General features: G+C 46.1%; 1 protein-coding gene across 2 annotated transcripts in view; it reads right to left on the bottom strand.

The window, feature by feature from the left end:
• Positions 1-1,818: 1,818 nt before the first annotated feature.
• The window catches only part of IFNGR2 (interferon gamma receptor 2), a 40,937-nt gene continuing 15,036 nt past the window's right edge, over positions 1,819-27,719 (bottom strand). The window contains exons 1-9 of one of the 2 annotated variants that reach the window (XM_028492618.2): positions 23,213-23,303; positions 21,405-21,523; positions 18,136-18,187; positions 17,512-17,655; positions 14,908-15,116; positions 10,223-10,368; positions 6,389-6,548; positions 5,849-6,006; positions 1,819-2,501 (exon numbers count right to left, since the gene is read on the bottom strand). In XM_028492618.2, coding sequence (XP_028348419.2) covers positions 2,322-2,501; positions 5,849-6,006; positions 6,389-6,548; positions 10,223-10,368; positions 14,908-15,116; positions 17,512-17,655; positions 18,136-18,187; positions 21,405-21,523; positions 23,213-23,223 — 1,179 coding nt within the window. In that variant the 5' untranslated portion in view covers positions 23,224-23,303 and the 3' untranslated portion in view covers positions 1,819-2,321. Of the gene's footprint in view, positions 2,502-5,848; positions 6,007-6,388; positions 6,549-10,222; positions 10,369-14,907; positions 15,117-17,511; positions 17,656-18,135; positions 18,188-21,390; positions 21,524-23,212; positions 23,304-27,719 lie in introns of those variants that run through there. The other variant, XM_024120290.3, reaches the window with a different exon arrangement.

Raw genomic sequence — 27,719 nt, 5'->3', positions numbered from 1 at the left:
AACTATTTTTAGCTTACACCCTGTACAAAAACAGGGAGCAGGCTGGATTTGGCATGTGGGTGGCAGTTTGCCCTGTTATAGGTAATTTATAGACTGTTTCCAGCTCAAACATGAATATGTACTTAGCTTGACGAGAAATTAGTGTCCCGAGTTAGTATAAGTATTAATCCCATTGCTTAGTCATTTATTTGACAAAGTAGAACCAGGTGTTTCTTTTTGGAAAATACTATTAAAAAGGAGTATCTTACTTACTCAAATAATTCCTGTCCTTTCTCCCTGGGGCTGGATAACAGGCCAGCCCCATGCCTCCTGGGAATGCTCACTGAGAGAGAATGGCGCGGGCCCAAGAGGAGAAGCACAGCTGGACGCTTGGTGAACCCAGTTGGGTGTTAGTGTAGCCCCTCCTCTATAAAGCAATAACCTTGTAGAGTTTGGCCCCTGAGTGGCACCTGGAAGTAGCGCTGGCCCTGGGCTTGGGCTCTGAGTCTGTCACTCACTGAAGCTGCTGCCTGCAATTAAGAAGGGCCTTTCTGGGCCTGAACCCCAGTCTACCCCAGGACACTGGACTGATTCTGCCCCGAACCCAGTTCAGCCTTATCAAAATCTGGTCCCCACGGCCAGCCTGCTTGACCCCGACTAGCTGGCACCTCCTTTTATGGAGGGTGGCACAGAAGAGCTTATTCCTAACAGAGCTGATCTGCCCCCTTTCTGCTGGGTTCAAACTCTTAACCGGTTCTCTTCCTGCTGTATACATGTCCTCCTCTCCTCTCTGGGCTGCTTCGTGTGGCCCAACAGAGAAAGCTCTTCTATCTTACATTTCCTAAATGATCTGAGGGAGGTCTTTACCATTTCCCTCTACCAACTCTTCCTCCAAACCTGTCCCAGCTCAAGGTGCACCTAATCGATAGACATCTCACAAGGGGACTCGCCTGGGGTGAGTGGGTGTCCTTTTCTCTCTTGTCACCCTGGATGGAAGGGTGCACAACGATTGGTTAGAAAGTCAGCCCAAGAGCCAATTCCTCACCAGAGGCACAGGGCCCCAAAGGAGACGGAGAAGGTGGTTCCATCGACCAGTGCTGGAAGCTTCATATACCTCCTATCAGCATCGCCTCTTCCCACTGTCAAGTTTAGGCTGCCAGTAGGGGCTTCTTTCTCAAGCAACCTTACGGCAATATGTCACTTTGTGTGTGTGTGTTGGAAGGGAAGAGTGAAGCGACGCATCCATTTCCTAAACGTTAAGAGTCATATATATGGATTTTTTTTTTTTTAGAATACGTTTTCTTTCTTTTATTTATTTATTTATTTATTTATTTGGCTGTGCCGGGTCTTAGTTGTGGCACGCAGGATCTTTTAGTTGCGGCATGTGGGATGACGTTCCCTGACCAGGGATCGAACCCAGGCCCCCTGCATTGGGAGCGTGGAGTCTTAACCACTGGACCACCAGGGAAGCCCCCATATAAATGGATTTTTAATTAATATCCTCTGAACAAAATAACCCATCAATACCTGCCTCGTCAGAAGACTTGCAGGCCCAGCGGCTACCACCATTGCCCATTGCCTAATTCTCTTTCCATGCCTTGCTCAACACATGTGACATATCACGTACAAATGTGGCGCTGATGCAGCTTCGGAGAATCCCCTTCCTAACTTTTCAAGGAATCAAGTGACACAGGTCAAAATTTCTTGCTGCGTGACCACGAGGCCTCTGGGTAGCTCTACTGGGTGTTATTTAAGAAAACAAAAATTTAGATATAGTCATTTTTAAAGGTTGAAACTGTGAAAATAGACCAAAATAAAGAAGGTGAAGAGGAAAAACTTCACAGACTTTTAAAAAGTTAACTATACAGTCTTTTATTTCTAGCTTGAAAAAAAAATGACCCTTAAATTAATAGGAATCTATTTACAGGATTAATCACATTTTAAGCCAGGACACTCAGTGTCCCTTGTTGGGAGAGGCTGGGACAGCTTAGGTGACCTGCCCAAGGGGCCCAAGCTCCTTGCCATAGACAGGAGAGGACCCCGTCTCCTGACCGCCTGGCCCCACCCACAATGTACAAAGTATCAGAGGGGTGCCGCAGCCATTTTGCTAACAAATAATTATCGGCCTTTTTAGTGTTTAAGAGAAACCTTAATTTTTTTGGTATGTAGAATCGGTCTAGAAACTTGTAGGATTTAGGAAATTCTTAGTTTAAAAAAAGTAACTTTTTCTCTCCCACGGGACCCACGACCTCTCCCCAGGCACCCCCGGGTCTTTTCATGACAGCAATAAGGGGTAGTGGGCTCCATCAAGTCCTGACGGGCACATCCGCAGCTTCACTGTCTCAGGGTCCCCCTTCCACGGGCTGGTGGCTTGGATCGGTGCCTTGGTTCAAAGTGCTTTGGAGAATGTCTTGCTCATTCTCTGGAAACGACACGATGGACACAGAGTCCCAGTCATCATCCTTTGACGAGCTGTCCTTGTCCAAGGCGTCTAAGATGGACTGAGCTGGATCCTTTAAATACTTGAAAAGGTTGAACAGCATTATCATAATTTGTTTATCAGTTCCAAATACCAAACCTTCATACTTTAGTTTTAGTTGGCATAATCCTATTTCATTCAGGCATAACTTCCAATTCTGTCCACCAGTGAAGCAACTTCTAAAACCGGGACCCCTGTTCACCCCCCATCTCAATAACTCACACGAATCCAAGGGCCAACCCAGGGAATACTCTGAAAGCATGAAAGGGCGTAACTCAGAAAAAGCAAGTTCTGACTTGCTGCACTGGATGAGGGCTTGTGGATTATTAATCCTAAAATGCCTCTGGAATTCTACCTTTTCGGGGAAGGAGGAAATGGAGCCTCTTGTTCAACTACCATGGGGGCAAAGAGGGAAAGTTCACGAGCATTTTTCTCAGCCACCCCATCCACTGGTTGGTTCTACTTCACACAACACACGGGGTGCAGAGGACCTGCGCTATGCAGCCCTGGGCGAATCAGAAAGCACAGGTCCTCAAGGCAAAGTGCTGGTCCACAGGCCTTAACTTGCCCTGGCCCTCCTGCCTCGGCTCTGGGCTTAGCCATCAATTACCGAGTTACCAAGAACCAACTGCCTGGCTCTTGGAAATGCTGAAAGATACTGAAATACAGTCAGCTTAGAGCTGGCTGATGAGAAGACGAACGACCACGGATCACGCGTACTTGTGAAACCTCAAAAATATAAGTGAAACCTGATTCATTATTCTCATGTAACTTCAGTGACCTTTGATACAGACTTTTCACACTTTCCCAGAAAAGTGAACCGAAAGACTTTATGTTTTAGATTCAAGCACCAAAGGAACAACTAGTAGTAAATTCGCTTACTAGGGTCCTGCTGCTAGTTCTGTGAGACAGAGTTATTTGTTTGTTTGTTTTTAAAATTTTTTGGCTGTGCCACGTGGCATGCGGGATCTTAGCTCCCTGACCAGGGGACTGAACCTGTGCCCCCTACAGTGGAAGCTCGGAGCCTTAACCACTGGACCACCAGGGAAGTCCCGAGACAGAAATTATTTGTTTTTTTTTTTTTTTTTGCGGTACGCGGGCCTCTCACTGTCGTGGCCTCTCCCGTTGCGGAGCACAGGCTCCGGACGCGCAGGCCCAGCGGCCACGGCTCACGGGCCCAGCCGCTCTGCGGCGTGTGGGATCCTCCCAGACCGGGGCGTGAACCCGGTTCCCCTGCATCGGCAGGCGGACGCGCAACCACTGCGCCACCAGGGAAGCCCGAGACAGAAATTATTGATGCAAGTAAAATTCTGAGTTGAGAGCTGTTACGTTGTGACAGTATTAACCAGGGAAGGTTGTTTTTTGTGTGTGTGTGGTAAGAACACCTAACGTGAGTTCTACCTTCTTCACACAGTTTTAAGTGCACAACACAGTACTACCTACAGGCACAATGTTGTACAGCAGAAACCAGAACTTATTCATCTTGCAAAACTGAAACTTTATACCATTTGAAAGTAACTCCCCGCTCCCCGCTGCCGCCTGGCCCCTGGTAACCACTGTGCTACTCTCTGCTTCTATGAGTTTGACTATTATTCTGTTTAGATTCTTGATAGAAGTGGAATCCTGCAGCATTTGTATGGAGGTTCCAGTAGGGAATTTAACATGTGCTTCACATAATATCTGTGTACTTTCAACACCTCATGAGAGATGAAGGAAAACAAGTGACTATAGCTCTTTCTAGAAGCACCACTCTGGCTTCACAGACTAGATATAACAACATAAGGTTCTGTTTCCAGTACTTTTACCCTGATCTTACTGCAGAATGATAAACCTCCAGAAGCAAACAGTTCTAAATATGCTTCTATCAGCTAGCTTCTGATCCCAACAATGTCTCGGCTGTCTCCTCAGAGGGCCTGGTTCCCTCGCAGAGCCTCAGGGGGTCGCTGGAGCTGGGCAGGAAAACAAGACTTTCCATAAGACCTACCCACTCCACTTTTCTTTCTTAAATCCTTTAAAATACTAGTAACATCCCCTGTGTACTCGGCGTGCAAGGCTTTGAACTCACGGCTCTGGGTGTGTTTACTCTAGTATCCTCCTGCCTGCACACTGTCTGACCCAAAGCTCATGCTCTCGACTGCTGTCCCCACTGGTCCATGTCCCCTCCAGCCAGGTTCCAAAAGCCTGGGACTGTCGTGTTGTCTCCAGAGGGACCTACTGTGGCCGATCTCCTGGCCGGGCCAGACCAGGCCACATTTTGGCCGACCTCGTGCCATTAAAAAAATTAAAAAAAAAAATTTTTTTTTACTTTATTTAACTAATTAATTAATTAATGTATTTGGCTGTGCCGGGTCTTAGTTGCCGCATGTGGGATCTTCGTTGCGGCGTGTGGGATCTAGGTCCCTGAACAGGGATTAAACCCTGACCCCCTGCATTGGGAGCGCCGAGTCTTAGCCACTGGACCACCAGGGAAGTCCCCCCCAAATTTATTTTTAATTGTGGTAAAATACACATAACATACAATTTACCATCTTAACCATTTTTAAGTGTACAGCTCAGTAGTGTAAAGTCTATTCACATTGTTGGGCAATGATCACCACCATCTGTCTTTAGAACTTTTTAATTAATTAATTTATTTATTTGGCTGTGCCAGGTCTTAGTTGCAGCAGGTGGGATCTAGTTCCCTGACCGGGGATTGAACCCGGGCCCCCTGCATTGGAAGTGTGGGGTCTTAACCACTGGACCGCCAGGGAAGCCCCCAGAACATTTTTCATATTGCAAAACTGAAACCGTCGCCGTTAAACACTAACTGCCCACTTCCTTCCTCCCTCCAGACCCTGGCAGCCACTCTTCTACATTCTGGTGCTGTGAATGTGAATACTCTAAGTACCTCATATAAGTGGAATCATGTAGTATTTGTCTTTTTGTGACTAATTTATTTCCCTTATCATAATGTCCTCAAGGTTCATCCATGCTGTAGCACGTCTCAGAATTCCCTTCCTTTTTAAGGCTGAGTAATATTCCATTCATATGTATATACCACATCTCTCTTTTGTTTTTTTGGCTGCACCTGTGGCTTGCAGGATCGTAGTTCCCCGACCAGGGATTGAACCCGAGGCCAGAGCAGTGAAAGCGCTGAGTCGTAACCACTGGACGGCCAGGGAACTCCCACCACATTTTATTTATACATTGATCTGTCGATGGACACTTGGGTTGTTTCTACCTTTTGGCCATTGTGAATAATGCTGCTATGAACATGGGTGTACAAATAACCAAGCGCTGCTTTTAACTCAAATCTCTGTGTCGTGGCTTTGTCCACTGCTCTACTCTTAGGTGTTACCAGGGGGGCATGAAAGGCTGACATGTCACCCTTTTAGATACGTACACACATACCTCTTCTATTTGTGATGGGATGCTTGGTGGAGAGTGAAACCAGTATTTAACCAGGCCTCTGTATTTCAGGACCAGGATGAGACAGGCCCCTACCACCACTGACAGCAACAAAAAGGTTCCCATAGAGATCAGGATGACTTGTTGAAGCTTGGTAGAGGCTAAAGAGGTGACATAAAAGTGAACAAGATGACCATCCTACACACGATACAAACCTCGGGTAATTTCTCATCCACCACTGCAATAAATAGAGTTCATGTCCCAGTAAACTGGATGGATACTGCCCCTCCTCCGCCCAGCCCTGTATGCTTTAATTAATAGTAAAGGCAATCCTAAAACAAAGCAAGTGTTAGCTGTCTGGCAGCTCTTGCTACTGGAGACTTCAGCACGAGCTTGTTACGTCTACAGTGAAGTGTTGTCCTAGCCCCTTCTCTCTGGGTCGCCCCACTCTCACCACCCTGCACCTAATAAGCAATCCCTGACTGCACTATTTAGGAGTGCTCTGTTCGCAGCTCAGAAAGGACTTAAGAAAGCATACATTACCATCCACTGTGGTTTCGGAGCAAGATATGTTGCTTAAATGCCCAGGTCTAGAGATGTTTTCTTTTGCCAAAAACAGTTCTGCCTTGACTTGGAAACAGTATACTCTTAAGGGTTTTAAATCATTCAACGTGATGAAGTTGCTCCTGAAAGGGCGTGTCACCTACGTAAAAAACACCAAGAACCACACCTGAAAATTACCCACATAGACATGGTCAAGCCCCTTCCATCTTCTCCAATGTTTCCTCAAATTCACACTGAACACAATAACCAAAGAAGAAGGTAATTCTGTTTCTAAAGAAACAGAATACCAATTTTATATGTATCACATATGCTTAGAGCAGACAAATTTTATATGTGAAAACTGGTGAGGAGCGTCAAGAAAGATGCTGATGGCATTAGAGCTGTGTTTCTGGCTGTGAGGTCCGAGGGCCCGACCGGAGCCCCATCACAGCAACGGAGGGTCCAAAGCTGGAATTTAGCAAATCCCAGTTTCTAGGACGAAATTTTCTCCTTTCAAATGAACATTTTGTATTTCATGGTTAATCTCATCTAGATACTTGAAGCTAGTCAACAAATAAAGGAAAAAAGTCATTCTAGGAAATAATGTTCCTTTGGTTCCCGATCTGCTTCTGGTTTTCACTGAAATGTGCTGACTCCTTTTATAGTTTTGGTCGAAATGATCTGAGTGATTTATGTCATCAGGAAAGAGTTGGGTCCCAAATTCTTAGCGGATTCTGTCCCCTCCTTCCCTCCCTGCTGCTACCCTCCCTCGGGTCTTGTCACCTCCACATGGTCAGTCAATGGCCCCTCACTCTCACCTCGGACAAACTGTCACTGTTCCACAGGGAAAGGAGAAAAAAAATACTATATTACGGCAATATAGGATTTCTCATAAAGGACTGCTTTCATTTTTTTTTTTTTTTTTTTGGCTGCTGTGGGTCTTCGTTGCTGTGCACGCGGGCTCTCTCTAGTTGCGGCGAGCTGGCGCTACTCTTTGCGCGGTGCGCGGGCTTCTCATTGCGGTGGCTTCTCCTGTTGCGGAGCACGGGCTCTAGGTGTGCGGGCTTCAGTAGTTGCGGTGTGTGGCCTCTGTAGCTCCGAGGCATGCATGTGGGATCTTCCCGGACCAGGGATCGAACCTGTGTCCCCTGCATTGGCAGGTGGATTCTTAACCACTGCGCTACCAGGGAAGACCCGGGACTGCTTTCTGATTTTGAGATACTACAGTAGAATACACTATTGCCATTTGAAATGGTGGCATATCACACACACTCCAGAATGTGGAGGTGAAGCTGCTTATATATGTTGACTGAAAAAAGGCAGATTTTTCAACAGTATATAGAACATCATCTTATTATTTATTTATTTTTTGGCCACGCTGCGGGACCTAAGTTCCCCGACCAGGGATTGAACCTGCGCCCCCTGCAGTGGAAGTGTGGAGTCTTAACCACTGGACGGCCAGGGAAGTCCCATGATCTTATTTTTAAAAATACAAAATGATCATATTATATTTGAATAGTAGGATTAGAGATGATTTTTTATTTTCTTCCTCCTATTTGAAATGATGACTGCCATGGCAGAGGAGAAAAATTTTTACTCTTGATGCCACATAAAGCAATTTTAAGGACAACATTCTTTTTGAGTTTATTTTGGCAGCCAGTTAGCTATTCCAAAAGTTAGAATCACAGACCGCAGAGAAGAGCTACCATTCAGGCCTGAGACCGCTCTCCATAGAAAGGCTCGCTTGCAAGGTTGACCCAAGGCTGGCATCTGGGAACTTGGATTTGAGGAGTGTTTCCACCATTCCCTAACTGATAAGGGTGGTTTAGTGTATTAACAATGCTTTTTATGCTGAACATCTGCTCTCCCTCTGGGAGTCTGGAGTTTTGGTGTCTATGTTGGGCAGAGGGTGCCTGTGTGACCAGCCCCCAATAAAAGCCCTGGTTACTGGGCCTCTAACGAGCTTCTCTGGTAGATAAGATTTCACACGTGCTGTCACGTCACTCTTGTTGTTAAGTGTGCCCTGGGTGACTTCCAGGGGAAGACTCAGGAAAGCTTATGCCTGGATTCCTCTAGACTTTGCCCCATGTGCCTCTTCCCTTTGCTGAGTTTGTTTTGTCTTTTCTCTGGAATAAATCACAGCCTTGAGTACAACTATACACTGAGTCCCCATGCATCCTTCGAGCAAATCTAGGGGTTGGTCTTGGGGACCCCTGACATACAGACTCACAGCTGGAATGGAGATCATACAGGTGGCTTTCAGAGTTACTTCAGCCCCAGAATCTTTTGTTCATGAAAGTGCAAAGTATACATGCTCTGGCTGAAAGGGAGAAAGGGGAATGCCTTCTGGATTCTTCCAGGCCTTCTCTATTCCAGTTGACCAGACCTTGACCTCGGGATTTTGGGAAACGATTATTTCTTTCTTCCCTATTTGCTAAGAGTCTGTTCTTCAGTGAGTTTTGCCTTCCTCGGTGTTTTTACACTCACCAAAAAGAAATGAAGAGCAAGTGCAAACATCAACTGTGTGGGAGAGAAACAGCAGTTAAGAGCATGGACCCTGAGGCTAGATGTCTCCTCTGCTTTGCTGTCAGTTGCTGACTTTGGGCAAGTTACTTAACCACTTGGTTTCCCTCTCTGTGAAGCAGGTGGGTGTAAAGGTTAAATGAGATGATGTATCTAAAGTGCCTGGCCCGGTGCCAGACACAAAGAAAGCTCTGGATAAACATAAGCTCTTATTCTTTTTTTTTTTTTTTTTGCGGTACGCGGTCCTCTCACTGTTGTGGCCTCTCCCGTTGCGGAGCACAGGCTCCGGACGCGCAGGCTCAGCGGCCATGGCTCACGGGCCCAGGCGCTCCGCGGCATGTGGGATTTTCCCGGACCGGGGCACGAACCCGTGTCCCCTGCCCCTGCATCGGCAGGCGGACTCTCAACCACTGCGCCACCAGGGAAGCCCAAGCTCTTATTCTTATAAAAAATTATAATAATGTTGAACTTAGGAAATCACGAAGTTTACACAGGTAGTAAAACATCATTAAAAGTAGCTTGGAGGGACTTCCCCGGCAGTCCAGTGGTTACGACTCCACGCTTCCACTGCAGGGGGTGTGGGTCTGATCCCTGGTTGGGGAACTAAGATTCCGCATGCCACGCGGCGTGGCCAAAAAATAGAGGAAAAAAAATGTAGCTTGGATAATCAGATACTGGAGATGATTAAGGGCCATCAGTTTTTTCTTGTGCTACCCAGGGCTGACCAGACCCCTTTTGGTCTGACCCACCTTTGTCAACCTTACCCTGCCCCAGCCCCTCACGTGGCCTGCATTTCTAAAGAATCCGAGCACGTGCAGTTCCCCAAATGTGCCGAGCCTTTTCAAACCTACCGGCCCTTCTCCCTAGAACACTCTCTCTCCTTCCAGTAGACTTTTCACCTATTCACATTGCCCTCTTTGCAAACCATTCAAACCAGAGAATTCATATAGTTAAACCTTGCAGACTGCAGTAGTAAATTCATTGCTGTAGAAACAGGCCCAGAGAAGCTCCCCAAACTCCGGAGTGTGGCAAAGGCACCCTGGGCACCGGCTGAGTCTAGACCCGGACCATGGGGACCATGGGATACCAGGCAGAGAGGCCCCTGCAGATGGGTCTGGTGGGAGGGGAGTCGCAGCACAGTGAGTAGAGGCAGAGGTCCTGAAGAGGAGGATCAAAACCGTTAAGGCTCAGCCTCTAAGGGGATGCTGGGATACCCTGGTGTCCTTGGCCATTTTAAAGTAGCCTTTCTCTTGCTATCCAGAAACTCCAAAGAAATGAAAAATCAAAAACAAAGAAGAAAAATGCTCTTGCCTGTTTGATTCCTGCCTTTTCCCAGTAGTAGACATAATACGAAAAAAAGGCCACAGAGGCAGGGACATCAAAGGGAGAAGAAAAGCTGATGATAAGGGAGCCTTCTTCTGGGGTCACCCAGATGTCTTCTGGAGGCCCGATGGTGGCTGAAATAGAATTACAAACGAAATCAGTCAATCAGTCTATGTATATACGTAGATACATATATATACATACACGTGTACATCACATATATATACAGAATATGTATATTGTACATGTAATTATATTTAGTATGATACACACATGCATATATTTATATATGCAATGAGATTGCATTCAGACTACCAGAGGCTGTTCTGGGCACCAGATTTACTTGGAAGGCTACAGGGCAGGAAGCCCAGTGGAGCTACAGAGTGGCACCAGGGGTTTCTGGCCGTCGGTGGAAGGAGGGGTCCTCAGAGTTGTCCACGTGGCCGCGCCTGCCCCCCCGCAGGAGCCAGCTCAGGTGCAAGGATCTGACACCCACATCGGGCAGGTACAGGGCGCTCCATGGCTCAACCACAAGAGCCGGTGTCTCTCATCACAATTCCACAGGAAGAGTTTCCAGAGTCCCCACAAGGGACACGCCCAGTTCCAAGAACCCCTTCACTCAGCAATGCCCCAGATACGGTTTCCTACCAGGTGGTTAAGACTGGCCTGGTTGGAGTGCTATTTACCAACCAGAGGTCCTTCTGACCATAAGCAATGCTAGTAAGTCAGAAAGAGAAAAACAAATATCGTATATTAACGCATATATGTGGAATCTAGAAAAATGGTACAGATGAATTGGTTTGCAAGGCAGAAATACAGATGTAGAGAACAAACGGATGGACACCAAGGGGGAAAGTGGCAGGGTGGTGGTGTGATGAATTGGGAGATTGGGATTGACGTATATACACTAATATGTATAAAATAGATAACTAATAAGAACCTGCTGTATAGCATGGGGATCTCTAATTCACTTCATGTATAGTAGAAACTAACACAACATTGTAAAACAACTACACCCCAATAAAAAGAGAAAAAGAAAAAAAAATAACGTGGTTCATGTGCCACCTTTATCAGGTTTCCAGAGAGCTGGAAGGTTAACCAAAGGTCAAATTTTCATGCAGAGAGGGAAAAGATTTTGTTAGCCCACCAAAAGTGGTGTTTACAAACTTTTAAATACGTTTATCTTCTCGCTTTTTCTAATACAATGCTTAAATATAATAACTGAGAAATATTACCATCATACGTCTATTTGTTAAGGCTTTTCATATAAGTCACAGGACAGCCAAGGACTATGGCTCATAATATGCTCTTAGAAGGAAGATTACAGCATTTATCAGGTGAGCATTTAAATTGCATAATTAACCAGAGGAACTCAGATCAAAGTACAGGTTGTGTCCTCCAAGTTCGAAGAGGCCTGTTTCTGCACCTTCTACACGCACAGACGATCATATCACGGTGAACAGTTCTGCGTTCACCAAAGTGGGGCTGGACTGCTCTCTCGCTTCCACGCTCCGCCCTGGGTTCTCCCAAGTTGGGGAGGGTTAGGCCTGTGTTCTGGGCACCTTTCTCTCTGTGTAAAAGTAACTGGTCCCTGCAGGGTTTGCACCCATGTCCTCTGATCTCCTTTGTTCTGGTGGAGGAACTAAGTCCAGACAGATACAGGGTCGGGCCTGGCCCACCTCAGGCCACAGCGATGTTAGTGGATTCGCTGTGTGTAACAAAAAGCTCTCATTAAACCCGCTCACGGATGCTGGCACGCACGTCTTCAAGCTACGCTTTTGAAAGCAAAGTGGCTGGAGCATGGAGCACCATGCGGACCTGCAGGCCCAGGCCCCCGCTGAGCAGCTTCTCTAGACTTTTCTGTGACTTACCCACCGGAGCGGGCATGGGAGCCTGGATGCCTAATCCCTTAACCGCTGAAAGGTCAGCGCCCGAAAGACCTGCCTTTCGGAAGGGCGTGCCAGGCGGAGAGTCTGATACCAACGTCATGAGTCTGTCTCTCGAAGGCGGCCAGTCTGCCTTTTCTCTGGGCCCTGAAGGAGGGCTCAGTGGATCTATGGGGTCGTTACTGATAGCAGTGTCTACAGACTGAGCGATCACTCCAAAGCCGGCAACACGGACTTTATATCCGTGTCCACACAGATCTACGTAACAACCACAGAAGGCCATCCCCATTTCCCGGAGGGGGAAACTGAAGCCCAGAGGGACATTACTTGCCCAGAGTAACAGCCGGTAAGTGGCAGCGCTGGGAATTGAACCCAAGCCTACGGGATGCCGAAGCCTGGCCCCTTCGGGCACCGTCTCGTCCCTCTACGCTCGCTAAAGCAGCTTCAAGTCAGTTACCATCCTGACTCGACCGCAAGTGCTGAAAGCAGCGATGGGCTCTGAGAACACCACTGGCTTAGAGTTTACCAGTGACACCCCACCAGTAACTAACCGAGGACATGGCTGCCCAACTCCGGCCGGGAGGACAGAGAGCAGCAGCTGGTTGACACTAGACCAGCGACTTCATGACAGGTCCTGCTTCTGAACCACCATTACCTTTTTCTCCACTAATTCCCACTTAGGTTAACGCTTGATAGCTCAGATGTGTGATGGTTCTCCACTCAAGGACAAATAACTTGTCCACAGAAGACCAGCCAGCAGGGACTGCACTGTCTTCTCGTACCATCCTCAAATTGCTAGCAAAAACCTTTTTTTAAAAAAATAATTTTAAAAAAAATATATATTTATTTATTTATTTATCTGGTTGTGCTGGGTCTTAGTTGCGGTATGTGAACTCTTAGTTGCGGCATGCATGTAGGATCTAGATCCCTGACCAGGGATCAAACCCGGGCCCCCTGCACTGGGAGTGTGGAGTCTTAACCACTGCACCACCAGGAAAGTCCCTTTCTTAGCTTCTATTACAGAAAATTTCAAACATATAGAAAGTAGAGAGAAGGCTGTAAACAAAGCTCATGTACTCATCACCCAACTTTAAAGCAACCGTCAAGTCCTGACCAGTTTTGTTTCTCCTGTGCCCATCCACCTTGTAAGGACCACCTTGCCCCTTCCACTCTGGATTATTTTGAAGGAATATCAGACATTACATCATTGCATCTGTAAATACTTCAGTATGTATCTTTTTTTTTTTTTTTTTTTTTTTTTTTTTTGCGGTATGTGGGCCTCTCACTATTGTGGCCTCTCCCGTTGCAGAGCACAGGCTCCGGACGCGCAGGCTCAGCGGCCATGGCTCGCGAGCCCAGCCGCTCCGCGGCATGTGGGATCTTCCCGGACCGGGGCACGAACCCGCGTCCCCTGCATCGGCAGGCGGACTCTCAACCACTGCGCCACCAGGGAAGCCCCAGACTCCCTGCCTTTTGAAAAGAAACATAACAAAATACCATTACAACACCTAAAGTATATTAGCAACAATTGCTTAATAAATCATCAAAGATCTAGACAGTGATCACATTTCCTCAATCGTCTTATACCTCTGTTTAGTTTGAATCAGGATCCCAAGAAGCTCCATACTTTGTGTTTGCACAGACACCGGAGAAATGTTAGGCACGGCTGACCTTGTGAAAAATGAATCATTGAAGGAACACATCTATAAACTAGTGTCTGACAACTCTCATGCTCCCTTCCAATATCTGGGAGCGTATCTGTTCATTCAGTCATTCCACAGATACTTTCCGCTATGTGCCAGGTACAGTTCAAGGCTAAACTAAAATGTTTCCTGAACATGAAAGAAGTTGTGCCATGTAACAGTGATCAGTGAAGCCAATATGCTAGTATTCGCTCCAGCACAGAGGTTAGCAAACTTTCTCAGTGAAGCACCAGAGTGAATTTAGGCTCTGACTGGTCACGCAGCCCCTGTTGCGGCTACTCAGCTCGCCTGCTGCAGCTTGGAAGCAGCCACAGACAGTATATGAAAAGACGGGGAAACTGCATTCCGATAAAACTTTTTTTTTTAATTGAAGTATAGTTGATTTACAATATTGTGTTAGTTTCAGATGTACAGCAAAGTGATTCAGTTATACATGTATTCTTTTTCAGATTCTTTTCCGTTATGGGTTATTACAAGTTCCCTGTGCTATACAGTAGGTCCTTGTTGTTTATCTATTTTATATGTAGTAGTGTGTACATCTTAATCCCATACTCCAAATTTATCCCTCCCCCCCTTTCCACTTGGGTAACCATAAGTTTGTTTTCTATGTCTGTGAGTCTGTTTCTGTTTTGTAAATAAGTTCATTTGTATCATTTTTTTAGATTCCCCATGTAAGTGATAGCATACAATATTTCTTCCTCTGACTTACTTCACTTATATGACAATCTCTAGGTCCAACCATGTGGCTGCAAATGGCATTATTTCATTCTTTTTTACGGCTGAGTAGCATTCCATTGAACATATATAACACATTTTCTTTCCAATAAAACTTGACAAAAACCGGTTGGCGGGCGGGATTTGACCTGCAGGCTGCGGTTTGACAACTCCCAGGTCTAGCAAATCACCCTCCCCTAGCCCCAGCTTCCGCGGTCAGCACTCGGGTTTGACCATCATACCCACCTGGGTGCTGGTTATTTAGGGTGAGAGGCAGGACGGAGGGGCGTGGAGTCAGTACCGCTCAGCGAAGAGGAAAGTGAAGAAAACCTGCAAACGTTAATGGAAGTGTGTACCCAAGTCGTCTTACCATTCCGATAGTGTTCGAACCAAGGCGCCTTTACCCAGGCAGAGACGAGATCCCCCAGCTTAGCTCGGAGGCGTAAAGAGATGTTGAAATGCCGTGGGAAACCCTCCGAGAGGCTGTTTGCGGTAAAGTTACACTCTGTCCTGGTGAGGTTCGTACAATCCACCCTGCTGTCTTTCGTGTTGACGTCATACCAGGTACTACTAGTGCTGCTGCAAAGGGAAGAAGGAGTTTACTTTGCACAAGGCTCTCTTTGCTCACATATAACGGTTTCCCCAGAGAGGAGTTTTTAATTCGATGTTTTCGATTGAGACATAGCTCACATACCATACACTACCCCCACTTAAAGTGTACAATTGAATGGATTTCAGTAAATTCACACGGTTGTGCAGCCTCACCACAATCCATTTCAGAACATGTTCCTCATCCCCTAAAAACCCCTGCACCTATAGCAATCACTCTCCATTTCCTCCACCCCCCCAAGCCCTAGGGTACCATTGATCTACTTTCTATCTCTATGGATTTGCCTGTTCTGGACGTTTCATAGAAATACAATCATAAACTATGTGGTCTTTTGTGACTAGTGCCCTTCACTTAGCCTGTTTTACTTAGTATGTTTTCAAGCGTGATACATGTTGTAGCATGTATCAGTACTTCATCCCTTCTTATGACCAAATAATGTCCCATTGTATGTACATACCACGTTTAGTTTATCCACTGATCTGCTGATGGGGATGTGGGTTGTCTCCACTTTTTGGCTGTTGTGAATAATGCTAAGACTATTCACATGTAAATTTCTTTGTGAACTTATGTTCAGTTCTGTGGGGTGTATACCTAGGAGTGGACTTGCCGGGTCATGTGGTAACTCTATTTTTAACTGATTTCCAAAGTAGCTGCACCATTTTACATTCCCACCCACAATGTATGAGGGTTCCAATTTCTCCTTATCCTCACCAACACTTGTTATTATGCCTTTTTTATTTTTTACATAAATTTATTTATTTTATTTATTTTTGGCTGCATTGGGTCTTCATTGCTGCGCGCGGACTTTCTCTAGTTGCGGCGAGCAGGGGCTACTCTTCGTTGCGGCGCGCGGGCTTCTCATTGCAGTGGCTTCTCTTGTTGTGGAGCAAGGGCTCTAGGTGCGTGGGCTTCAGTAGTTGTGGTACACAGGCTCAGTAGTTGTGGCTCGCGGGCTCTAGAGCGCAGGCTCAGTAGTTGTGGCGCACGGGCTTAGTTGCTCCGTGGCATGTGGGATCTTCCCGGACCAGGGCTCGAACCCGTGTCCCCTGCATTGGCAGGCAGATTCTTAACCATAGCAGCACCAGGGAAGCCCATGCCTTTTTTATTGTAGCCATCCAAGTGGCTGTATTTTCCCTGGTGACTAATGATGTTGAGTATCTTTTCATGTGCTTATTGGCTATTTGCATATCTTCTTTGGAGAACTGTCTACTCAAATCCTTTGTCTATATTTTAATTGGGTTATTTGCCTTTTAATTTTGAGTTGTAAGAGTTCTTTATAAATTCTGGATACAAGTCCCTTATCAGATATATGATTTGCAAACATTTTCTGCCGTTTTGTTCTACAGTTGATTTTAATGCTTCAAACTCAGCCTCTGTAGCCTACGTCTGAGGAATGATACTGTGTTCATACAAACCATACCCATACTTCCTGCTGGTGTAGAGTTTGTTTTCCCCCCATAGCTGCCCATTTAAAGAGAGTCTTGGCCACGTGAAAACTTTGCCAAGTGTAAGGCCATGCATCCTTGTAAGTGAGAATGCATTCCCCAGAGTCCCAATGCCACCTGCCCACATGGGATTCTACTCGCTGACTCTGAGCTCTGTCCTTAGGTGACTGACTTGAGAAAAGGCAGGGAGGTAGCCCTAGAAGCCTCAGTAGTGCGGCAGCAGGCAGTGTCCCCTCTAGGGACAGGCTATGCCCTGGACAGCAACTCTGGCCTGGAAAGTAAGGCCAGGGGAGACAGGAGAGATGAGGCTGGGGGGTCACGGCCACCAGCTCTCACACAACACATGTGCTTCTAAGTGTACCTGTGACCCTGCCTGGAGACGTATCTTCTGCTAATGTGGCGGGTGACCAGATGAAAGCCACATCAGGATGTGTGGCCAGGGATTCCACAGAAGATGCCCACCATACTCACATACCGCCACGCCCTGGGGTCACAGGCCCTAATGGGGAAAGGGACCACAAACCACAGGCGCCCCCCCCTCAGACGGGGGGTGGTGTGCTTCACAAGGGGGTAAGTGATTTTTTTTAAGTTATACAGATACTTAAAGGTACTATAACCTTCTCCCTGCCAATCCCAGCCGTTGAACTGGGGCAAAAGGCCCTCTCCCTGATTTGCCAGGGAACCGACCACCCATGTTCCATCTCCTCCCCTCACCTCCAAGTTTGCCCCTTTCGGATTTATCCCAGGGATGCAAGGGTTTTTCAATATCCACAAATCAATCAGTGTGATACACCATATCAACAAATTGAAGAATAAAAACCATATGATCATTTCAACAGATGTAGAAAAAGCTTTTGAGAAAATTCAACACCGATTTATGATAAAAACGCTCCAGAAAGTGGACATAGAGGGAACCTACCTCAACATAATAAAGGCCATATATGACAAACCCACAACTAACATCAGACTCAAGGGTGAAAAGCTGAAAGCATTTCCTCTAAGATCAGGAACAAGACAAGGAGGTCCACTCTCGCCACTTTTATTCAACATAGTTTTGGAAGTCCTAGCCAATCAGAGAAGAGAAAGAAAGAAAAGGAATCCAAATTCGAAAAGAAGTTAAACTGTCACTGTTTGCAGATGACATGATACTATACATAGAAAATCCTAAAGATGCTACCAGAAAACTACTAGAGCTCATCAATGAATTTGGTAAAGTTGCAGGTTACAAAATAAATACACAGAAATCCGTTGAATTTCAGAACTACTTTTTAAAAGTGTTTCTCAAAAAAGGGGTTTAAAAGGGCACAAGCCATCCAAATTTAAATGACAGCTGACACATGAAGGTCAGCAGTTTGTGTGGGGGGAAGTGGAGTTCTGGAATGTGGCCTCCCCATCTAATTGCAAAGGGTAAAAATAAGGTGTCGTGGGCCCCATTTAAATGGATAATGAAACGGACATAGTCTCACGAGCGTGGCACTGCCCCATGTCTGGACTCCCACCCTCTTGCCCAGGCTTATGTTGAATCAGCCCGTCTGAGCCTTACCCAGCAAGTAGTCCTGGCTCCTGGCAATGTGGATGGCGTCTGTCCCTTTTACCTAATTTTGAAAGCAACCTCATCATGAGAGGGAGAACAGCATAATGATTAAACGCAAGGACTCTGGGGCCTGATTACCTGGGTTCAAATCCCAGTTACTTCACTTCTCTGTTCCTCAGTCTTCTTATCTATAAGATGGGATGAACTACAGCATCTGACTCTCAGGGCTGTCCTGACAGTTGAAACAGTGGACACCAGGAAAGTGCCTGCATCAGGGCCTGGTGCCTAGTAAGCACCATCTAAATGTCTGTTAAACACCTGGGCACCTAATGATTTCACTGTCCAGCCTCTGCTACCTCACTTCCAAAAATGATGACGTTTTTTCCCTTTGAACCCAGCAAGTCATCTTCCAGAAATGTAAGAAAACAATCAGACACAATTTATGTTTGAGGACATTACTTATAACAGTCACAAACTGTCAACTATTTATACCACTCGTGAGTGAGGAAAAGTTAAAAAAATCCTGAGTGATACATCGTATAACATAGAACATAGAATAAAAATGTTCACACAGAAATAACTGTATGAAAAAAGTGGCTACATGCTTAACTACATTAAGTTAAAAGGAAAAAAAAAAAAAAAAAAGGAAACAGGACCCAGAAGTGTAACCCCAGTTTTGTTTCAGTCTTACGCACATGCTGGCACATTTGCAAACAACTGCATGTATTTAGAAAAAAATGTCTAGAGAGAAATACACTAAAATGAGAACAGTGATTTTTCTTGAACAGCAGGTTGTTTTAATTTTATTCTTTTTACTTTTCTGGGTTTTCCACATTTTCTATAAAGAAAATGTATTGCTATTAAAATTATAAAACAATGAAATTTTAAAAATGCATTGGGAAGACTGGGCAAGTGGGGTGTGACCTAGAAAGGGCCCTGCTGTCTGCCTGTCTTTATTTTCAAGAAAAAACAGAAATTCGGTTCTTTTTTCTTTTTAAGTGAAATCTCCAGATGTTTAAATGTTGGCACTAACTGGAAAAAAAAAAAATTAAACACCGTGGACCAAACACAGACTTTAGGCCACATGATCTGCAACTTCGGATTTAAACTTAAATATTTCCCACAAAGTGCTCTATGTAATTTCGGCTTTGCTACTGTGACTGTCAAACAACAGAGGCACGTTTATTTATAATTATAGTGATGTTTTACTGGAGAGAAACAGAATGGAAACTTTTAAGTCGAACGAGCCTCAAAATTAAATTATTTAATGTAACTAAAATGTCCTAAACATGTGAAAATATCTAGAAACAAACCAACAAAAAAAGCAAAGGCCCTCTTCCATGATCAAATCTGTAATTGGAAAAGAAAACAAAATTAGCTTCTGTTTGAGTTTCCAGTGACCCTCTCAGCTCTTCCAAATAGGGACATTCACATTCAACACATCTCTTTGTTTCTTTTACCAAAACCAATCTGTGACCTGATAAAATATCTACAAAATGCTTTCCGAATAGAAAACACAGTGAAACAGGTTGGTCTGTGACGTGAAACTGTCAAAGGCTTTAACAAATACTTCTAATATTTAGAGGCGCTCTGTCAACCCACAAATGTACTTCCCCAGTCAAGGCTAAGGAATGCTAGTCAACAGATCAGCTGTGACTTCCTCTTACTGAAATCTTCTTGTATGGCTCTAGGATACCATATTTACTCAATGCCGAGCAGGGCCAGCTTCACGGGCATGCGACCTGTGCAGTGGCACAAAGCTGTACTCCTAGGAGGGCACCTGGTTTGAAGCTCTGCTTTACCATCCTGAAATTCCCAATAGTTTTTGCACAAGGGGCCCTACATTTTCATTTTGCACCGGGCCCCGCAAATCATGTAGCCGGTCCTCATGGACTGGTCCTTTTATTACAGATGATCATGTTCGTAATTTATAATTACTTAAGAAATAGATAAATGCGATCCAGAGATAGTACTCAAATCCCAGTTCAGAATTTATTTTTGTTAAGCAAGTATTGTTACAATGGACAGTTAACGATGAAAACGAAGTCATCTGGAAACTACTCCTCTAACAAATTAACCATCTGTAATTTTTCTACATTGCCTACCTGTTCTTGACCACAGACTCATTCCAAATCGCATACAGTTGTACCTGCTGTCATGTGACACATAGCTACCCTTTTTACGGGTCACCTAAGGGTTCATCCATAAGTTAACTTGACACAGTTTGCCACCTTCCTGCTAATGGACATGAATAGACACTTCAATGTATCAGTATATCTTCATGAATATAAGTCTGATTTTTTTCCTGATGGGGGGGTCGTATTGCCTGCCTGGGATAAAAGTAACATGGACATCCCTACGACTCTAAGTGAATAGTAGAATTATTTTCTAAGGGGGCTGTGCTCATAATTGATCCTGATCCAGCACTGTATCCACCGGCCACATTCTCAAAAGCACTGAGCATTCCTATTTTTTAAAATTTTGCTAATTTAGTAATCTAAAAATGACTTAGCCGATAATTTTTCTTTTTTTTTGCGCACCGTGTGGCATGCAGGATCTTTGTTCCCCGACCAGGGATTGAACTCACGCCCTGTGCATTGGAAGAGCAGAGTCCTAACCACTGGACCGCAAGGGAATTCCCACAGCAATTTAAACTTAGTCTTCACTTAATTCATTTAACACGGTAAAAAGGACTTGGATTTTGCTTTTCTTCTTCCCCTATGTGTCTATACTGAAAATCAAGTGATGGCAAACTGTAAAAAAGCTTGAAAAGAAGGTGAGAGACAGAATGAGGGGCCGGAATAAAATGCAACATGGAACACCAGTTTAGAAACTGAGAATTCATAGTTCATTAGATGAAGAAATTCCTTACTAGACCAAATTTGGCCCACAAGCCTAAATAAACCAGATTTTGACACCTGAAAAAGATGAAGACCAAAAGATGCCTCTTGCCCTTTTTTCAAGACAGGAAGGCTTTTTATACATCTTCTCTTGAAACCGATGAATCAACTTCCACCAAACTAAGCAGCCATGTGGTTAGACAGCTGAGTTCTCTGATGGCCAGCGTCCTTTCAGCCTTCAGATGCATGGGGGTGTTGTGAAATCTCTGTCCTCGGAGATGTAAAAAGTACAAGAGAACTATCTGCTTCCCATGGATTTGCTTACAGTCCTGCCAAGAGGCAAGAACAAGCAGCTGGCCTCAGGCTCCGTAACAACCTCCCAACCCCAGCTCCCAGTAAGAATGCCAACAGAAATGTCGCTTACTATTTATACTGCACCTGGTAGACCACCGGCCTTGTGTCGTTGTTCAGGGACACGGAATCCCAGCTCAGAGCCTGCTGGGCGTTGTACAGGTGAACCTTCAGGTTCCGAGGAGCAGGCAGCTGGAAGAGGGTGTCTTGACAGGGACAGAGAATAAGAGAAGCGGGGAGAGGCGGGAGAGAAAGGGAGGGTCAAGAGGAGAAAAATCAATTACAAAAATATTCCAGTGCACTCTACCAGACCATTCCTACGCATTGGTTTTTTTTTTTTAACTAATTGTTATTGGAGTATAGTTGCTTTACAGTGTTGTGTTAGTTTCTACTGTACAGCAAAAGGAATCAGCCATACATATACATATATCCCCTCTTTTGGATTTCCTTCCCATTCGCCTCGGTTTTTGGTATTACCCATTCTCCCCTACTCCTTTAGCCTTTGACTAAAGACGGCACCACTGACACAGACCGTGGGATAAAGAGGGGCTTGGGGCTGCCTTTCCACTTGCAGGTTCCAGTCCTTATGAAGAGGTCCTGGGTATGGGGTCTGGCTGAATTAGAATGCCTGTTTTACATTAAGTAAGTGTGGGTAACTTAACAGCCCGGGCTTCCATTTCTTCGTCAGGAATAAGGAATAAATAACAGTAGACTGCAGAAGGCCGTGGAGAAAATTAACTTGATGACCACTTGACATGCATTAGACCCAGACTTATACCAAAGGAGTGTTTGGTAAACTTCCACAAACATGGGTGCACACACACACACACACAGAAACACACCCCAAACCAGGCGTGCAAAGCCCACAGACACCTGGGAGGGTGAGGACTTGTCTTCTGGGTTTCATCAGAGTCGCTGTGTTTCTCAAAGACCCCCCAACATCACAAGCACTGAAGTTAAAATGCAGATTCCCAGGCCCCACCCCAGACCAGGAATTCTGCATTTTCAACAAGCTTCCCAGCTGATTCTCATGCACGCTGAAGTTTGAGAACTACAAATGATAGAATAACACATTCCCCAGGGAACTGCCACCAAGATCTGAATCCCCCTTCTCGGGGTGACCTGGGAGACACAACTCCAAGCAGGTGCTTTACACGATTGGGCTAGAGGCTGCCCGCACGGGAGCCTTTTCTCTAGTAAGAAAACAGACGGTAATGATAAGACTTTCTCTGCGATTGAAAGATTAATGGGGGCTTCCCGGGAGGCGCAGTGGTTAAGAATCTGCCTGCCAACGCAGGGGACACAGGTTCAAGCCCTGGTCCGGGAGGATCCCACATGCCACAGAGCAACTAAGCCTGTATGCCACAACTACTGAAGCCCGCGAGCTGTAGGGCCCGTGTGCTGCAACTACTGAAGCCTGCGTGCCTAGAGCCCGTGCTCCACAACAAGAGAAGCCACCGCAATGAGAAGCCTGTGCAACAAAGAGTAGCCCCCACTCGCTGCGACTAGAGAAAGCCCATGCGCAGAGCAACAAAGACCTGATGAAGCAGACAAAAAAAAAAAAAAAAAAAAGATTAATGAGAAACACCCAGAGGTCAACAAAGAGTAGCCCCCACTCGCTGCGACTAGAGAAAGCCCATGCGCAGAGCAACAAAGACCTGATGAAGCAGACAAAAAAAAAAAAAAAAAGATTAATGAGAAACACTCAGAGGTGGAAAGTAAAGTTTGAAAAACATGCCGTTCCAGAATTCAAAGCAGGAAACTCAAACCACATAATTTCAGTACATACAACCAATCTTAAAGAAAGAAGGATGCCCAGATCAGCTGATAGCCTGGCCTGCTGCTCTCTTCTGAAAGGTACATTACCTAGAGTCTGTGGCCACTTGTTTACTTACAGAATGTCCATTGTCTTCACAGCTATGACCTTGGGCTGACCTCCATTCTAGATCTTAATTCAACCAGCTCACCAGCACTGCTGCCAACTCATACCAGGCCTCATGGAAGCTGGGCCGAAGGCGCAGCATGGCGGGAGGCTGGTCTCCTGGTCAGGCCCATCGCACTCACCGTGGCTGCTGTATAGCCCAGTGGATGCCAAAGCTGAGCTGAGAAATGAAGTTCTGCTTCCAGGGAGGGATGTGCAGGGTCTCAGGGGTGAGTGCTTGGTTCCGGAGACCTTCTACTGTCTATATTAGTTTCCTAAATTAATTAATTAATTAATTAATTAATTTTTGGCTGTATTGGATCTTCGTTGCATGCGGGCTTTCTCTAGTTGCGGCGAGCTGGGGCTACTCTTTGTTGTGGTGCGTGGGCTTCTCATTGCGGTGGCTTCTCTTGTTGCAGAGCACGGGCTCTGGCACACGGGTCACTGTTGTGGCCTCTCGCGTTGCGGAGCACAGGCTCCGGACGCGCAGGCTCAGCGGCCGTGGCTCACGGGCCCAGCCGCTCCGCGGCATGTGAGATCTTCCCAGACTGGGGCACGAACCCTCATCCCCTGCATCGGCAGGCGGATTCTCAACCACTGAGCCACCAGGGAAGCCCTGGCAGGCGGATTCTTAACCACTGTGCCACCAGGGAAGTCCCCAGTTTCCTTTTGATGTTGAAATAAATGACCCCAAATGTAGTGTCTTAAAACAACCCAGATTTATGCTCTTACAGCTCTGGAGGTCAGAAGTTTGCAGTAGGTCTCACTGGGCCCATGTCAAGGTGTCGGCAGGGCTCTGTTCCTTCTGGAATCTTGCCTTTTTCCTTGCCTAGAAGCTGCTCACATTCTTTGGCTCATGGCCTCTGCCTTCGGCAACGCTGGGCCCTTTTGCCATGTAAGATAACGAGGTCACAGGTTCCGGGGATGAGGATGTGGACATCTTTGGGGAACCTTATTCGGCCTGCCACAGGGCTCCTCCCCATCTCCCCATCTCTGGGGAGGAGCCAGAAGGCGTTCCCTCTCCCTCCGTCCTTCTCCTGGCACCCTCTCCCCCGTCTAAACATTCAGCTGAGAAAGGGAGCGACAGGGGCCGGCGAAGCCTTCCACCCCAACTGGCACGCGGACCAGAAGAAAGCCTTCTGGAAAAGTTGGGGTATCCAGATGAGTCTTCCACTTTCTTCAACTTTCATTTTCCTGAGGGGTGGAAAGAGGACCTGCAGTTTTGCTCTCGTATTTGAGTTTCTTGGACTCCCCTGTCTCACCACATTCAGAGAAGAAAATGAGTCTTACGGCTGTAGATTTCCCAGTGAAGTACCAGAGGCTGCCCACTCATTAACACCAACAGCTTCAGCCCCGGCCCTGCACGCCTCTCAGGAGGCCCGTCCCTCAACGGCCTCCCGTGGCCTCCTCCTTGTTCCTGGGAAGCGCCGGGCACCCTCCCACCTCGCCTTGCCCTCGCTGCTGCCCCTCTCTGGAGCCTTCTTTCCCCCGTGCCAGGCTCTCTCCCTCGCTCCCTTCACGTCTCTGCTCAGATGCCACCTTATCAGAGCAGCTTCCTGCCTACGAAGCCCAGGGCAGGGGACTCCTGATCCCTGCTTCCCTTTTCTCCTGGCTTTCCCACCACCTGCGTCCTTTGTTTACACCCCAGTGGTGAGAGGCATGGATTCCAGAACTTGACTGCCTGGGTTCAAAGCCACGCGCTCTTTGCGGGACCTTGAGCAAGCTGTTTGCCTCTCTGTGCCTCGGTTGTCTCACCTGCGAAATGGAGACGAAAACAGTGCAGACTTCAAAGGGTTATTATGAGGAATGAGTGGGTTAATTTCACATGTGGTGCTGAGAACAGTGCGAGCACCACGTGACTGTTCCCTCTCCTCCTTGCTAGCAGCTCACTGACAGTCTCCCCCAACAACAGAGCAGCGAGCTCCAGGAGGGCTGGGTGTTGCCACACTTGGGGGCTGTTTCATCCCCAGTGCCTGGAGGACCAGGCACACAGGATCTGGGGAGCGAGTGGCCCTGCAGCCCAGCGGCCTGAGTTGCTTCAGGGATTATGTAGCCAGTTTCTGTGTCCTCAGTATTGCATGTGTCCACCCGAAACCCACGCTAAGCTCAGTCTCTCTTTCTCTTCCTTGCTTTATGTGTAAGTCCTGCCTTTTCTCCGGTCTCAGAGGCTGGGGCAGGGAGTGGGTACAAATCTGGACCATGGACTTATCCGGATGGCTCTAAAGGGTCAATATATTTAGGGCCATAGAACCTGCTGTCACCAGTGTTGACAAAGGCTCTGTGGGAAGGGAAGAGAATTTCTGGACAAAGGGCTTCGGCTGGAATCCTGATCCTGCCACCTAGAGCCATGGGATCCTACCACGACCCCACCTGAGCCTCATTTTCCCCATGAATAATGAAGTGATACCACCTCTCCCAGAGATGGAGTGAAGGGCAAATGCAGGACCACGAATGAAAGACAAACCAGACACTGCTGCCTAAATGTGATTTTTAAGGCGTGCCTATTTCAGGGTGTCCTGATGGATGGCTGCTTCTGCAGGTGGCGAGCCACAACCCGATACCCAGGCCCTGCCTTCAGTGACCACCAACACGGGGCCCAGCTCCATGCTGACCACTGTATTCAATGGTCTGACCCTGCTGTAGGCAGAACAGGGGCCCCTCCCAAAGATGTCTGTGTCCTTACGTATTCACAGGACACAGATATCTTTGGGAGGGGATGAAACTTAGGGTTCTGAGGAGGATGCGGGGCGTGCACAGCCATGTGGCTGACAGGGTCTTGGTGCTCTGGCCGGGTGTCAGGCCTGAGCCTCTGAGGTGGGAGAACCGAGTTCAGGACATTGGTTCACCAGAGACTTCCCAGCTCCACGTAATATCAAACAGTGAAAGCTCTCCCAGAGATCTCCATCTCAGCGCTAAGACCCAGCTCCACTCAACAACCAGCAAGCTACAGTGCTGGATGCCCTATGCCAAACAACTAGCAAGACAGGAACACAACCCCACCCATTAGCAGAGAGGCTACCTAAAATCATAATAAGATCACAGGCACCCCAAAAAACACCACGAACGCGGTCCTGCCCACCAGAAAGACAAGATCCAGCCACATCCACAAAAACACAGGTACCACTCGCCTCCACCAGGAAGCCTACACAACCCACTGAACCAACCTTAGCCACTGGGGGCAGACATCAAAAACAACAGGAACTACGAACCTGCAGCCTGCAAAAAGGAGACCACAAACACAGTAAGTTAAGCAAAACGAAAAGACAGAAAAACACACAGCAGATGAAGAAGCAAGGTAAAAACCCACCAGATCAAACACATGAAGAGGAAATAAACAGTCTACCAGAAAAAGAAATCAGAATAATGATAGTAAAGATGAACCAAAATCTTGGAAATAGAATGGAGAAAATACAAGAAATGTTTAACAAGGACCTAGAAGAACTAAAGAGCAAACAAACAATGATGAACAACACAATCAATGAAATTAAAAATTCTCTAGAAGGAATCAATAGCAAAATAACTGAGGCAGAAGAACGGATAAGTGACCTGGAAGATAAAATAGTGGAAATGACTACCACAGGGCAGAATAAAGAAAAAAGAATGAAGAGTTGAGGACAATCTCAGAGACCTCTGGGACAACATTAAATGCACCAACATTCAAATTACAGGGGTCCCAGAAGAAGAAGAAAAAAAAAAGGGACTGAGAAAATATTTGAAGAGATTATAGTTGAAAACTTCCCTAATATGGGTAAGGAAATAGTCGATAAAGTCCAGGAAATGCAGAGCGTCCCATACAGGATAAATCCAAGGAGAAACATGCCAAGACACATCTTAATCAAACTACCACACAAGAGAAGGAAAAGACTTACAATAACAAGCCCAAAACAATTAAGAAAATGGTAATAGGAACATTCATATCGATAGCTACCTTAAATGTAAATGGAATAAATGCTCCAACCAAAAGACATAGACTGGCTGAATAGATACAAAAACAAGACCCATACATATGCTGTCTACAAGAGACCCACTTCAGGCCTAGGGACACATACAGACTGAAAGTGAGGGGATGGAAAAAGATATTCCATGCAAATGGAAATCAGAAGAAAGCTGGAATAGCAATACTCATACCAGACAATATAGACTTTAAAATAAAGACTATTACAAGAGATAAGAAGAACACTACATAACGATCAAGGGATAAATCCAAGAGGAAGATATAACAATTGTAAATATTTATGCACCCAACATAGGAGCACCATAATACATAAGGCAAATGCTAACAGCCATAAAAGGGGAAATTGACAGTAACACAATCATAGTAGGGGACTTTAACACACCACTATCGCCAATGGACAGATCATCCAAAATGAAAATAAATAAGGAAACACGAGCTTTAAATGATACATTAAACAACATGGACTTAATTGATATTTATAGGACAGTCTATCCAAAAACAGCAGATTACACTTTCTTCTCAAGTG

Source organism: Physeter macrocephalus, chromosome 8 (assembly GCF_002837175.3).
Source record: "Physeter macrocephalus isolate SW-GA chromosome 8, ASM283717v5, whole genome shotgun sequence".
NCBI lineage: Eukaryota > Metazoa > Chordata > Mammalia > Artiodactyla > Physeteridae > Physeter > Physeter macrocephalus.
Note: the sequence above shows the minus strand (reverse complement) of the source record. Positions and strands in the feature narration are given on the sequence as shown.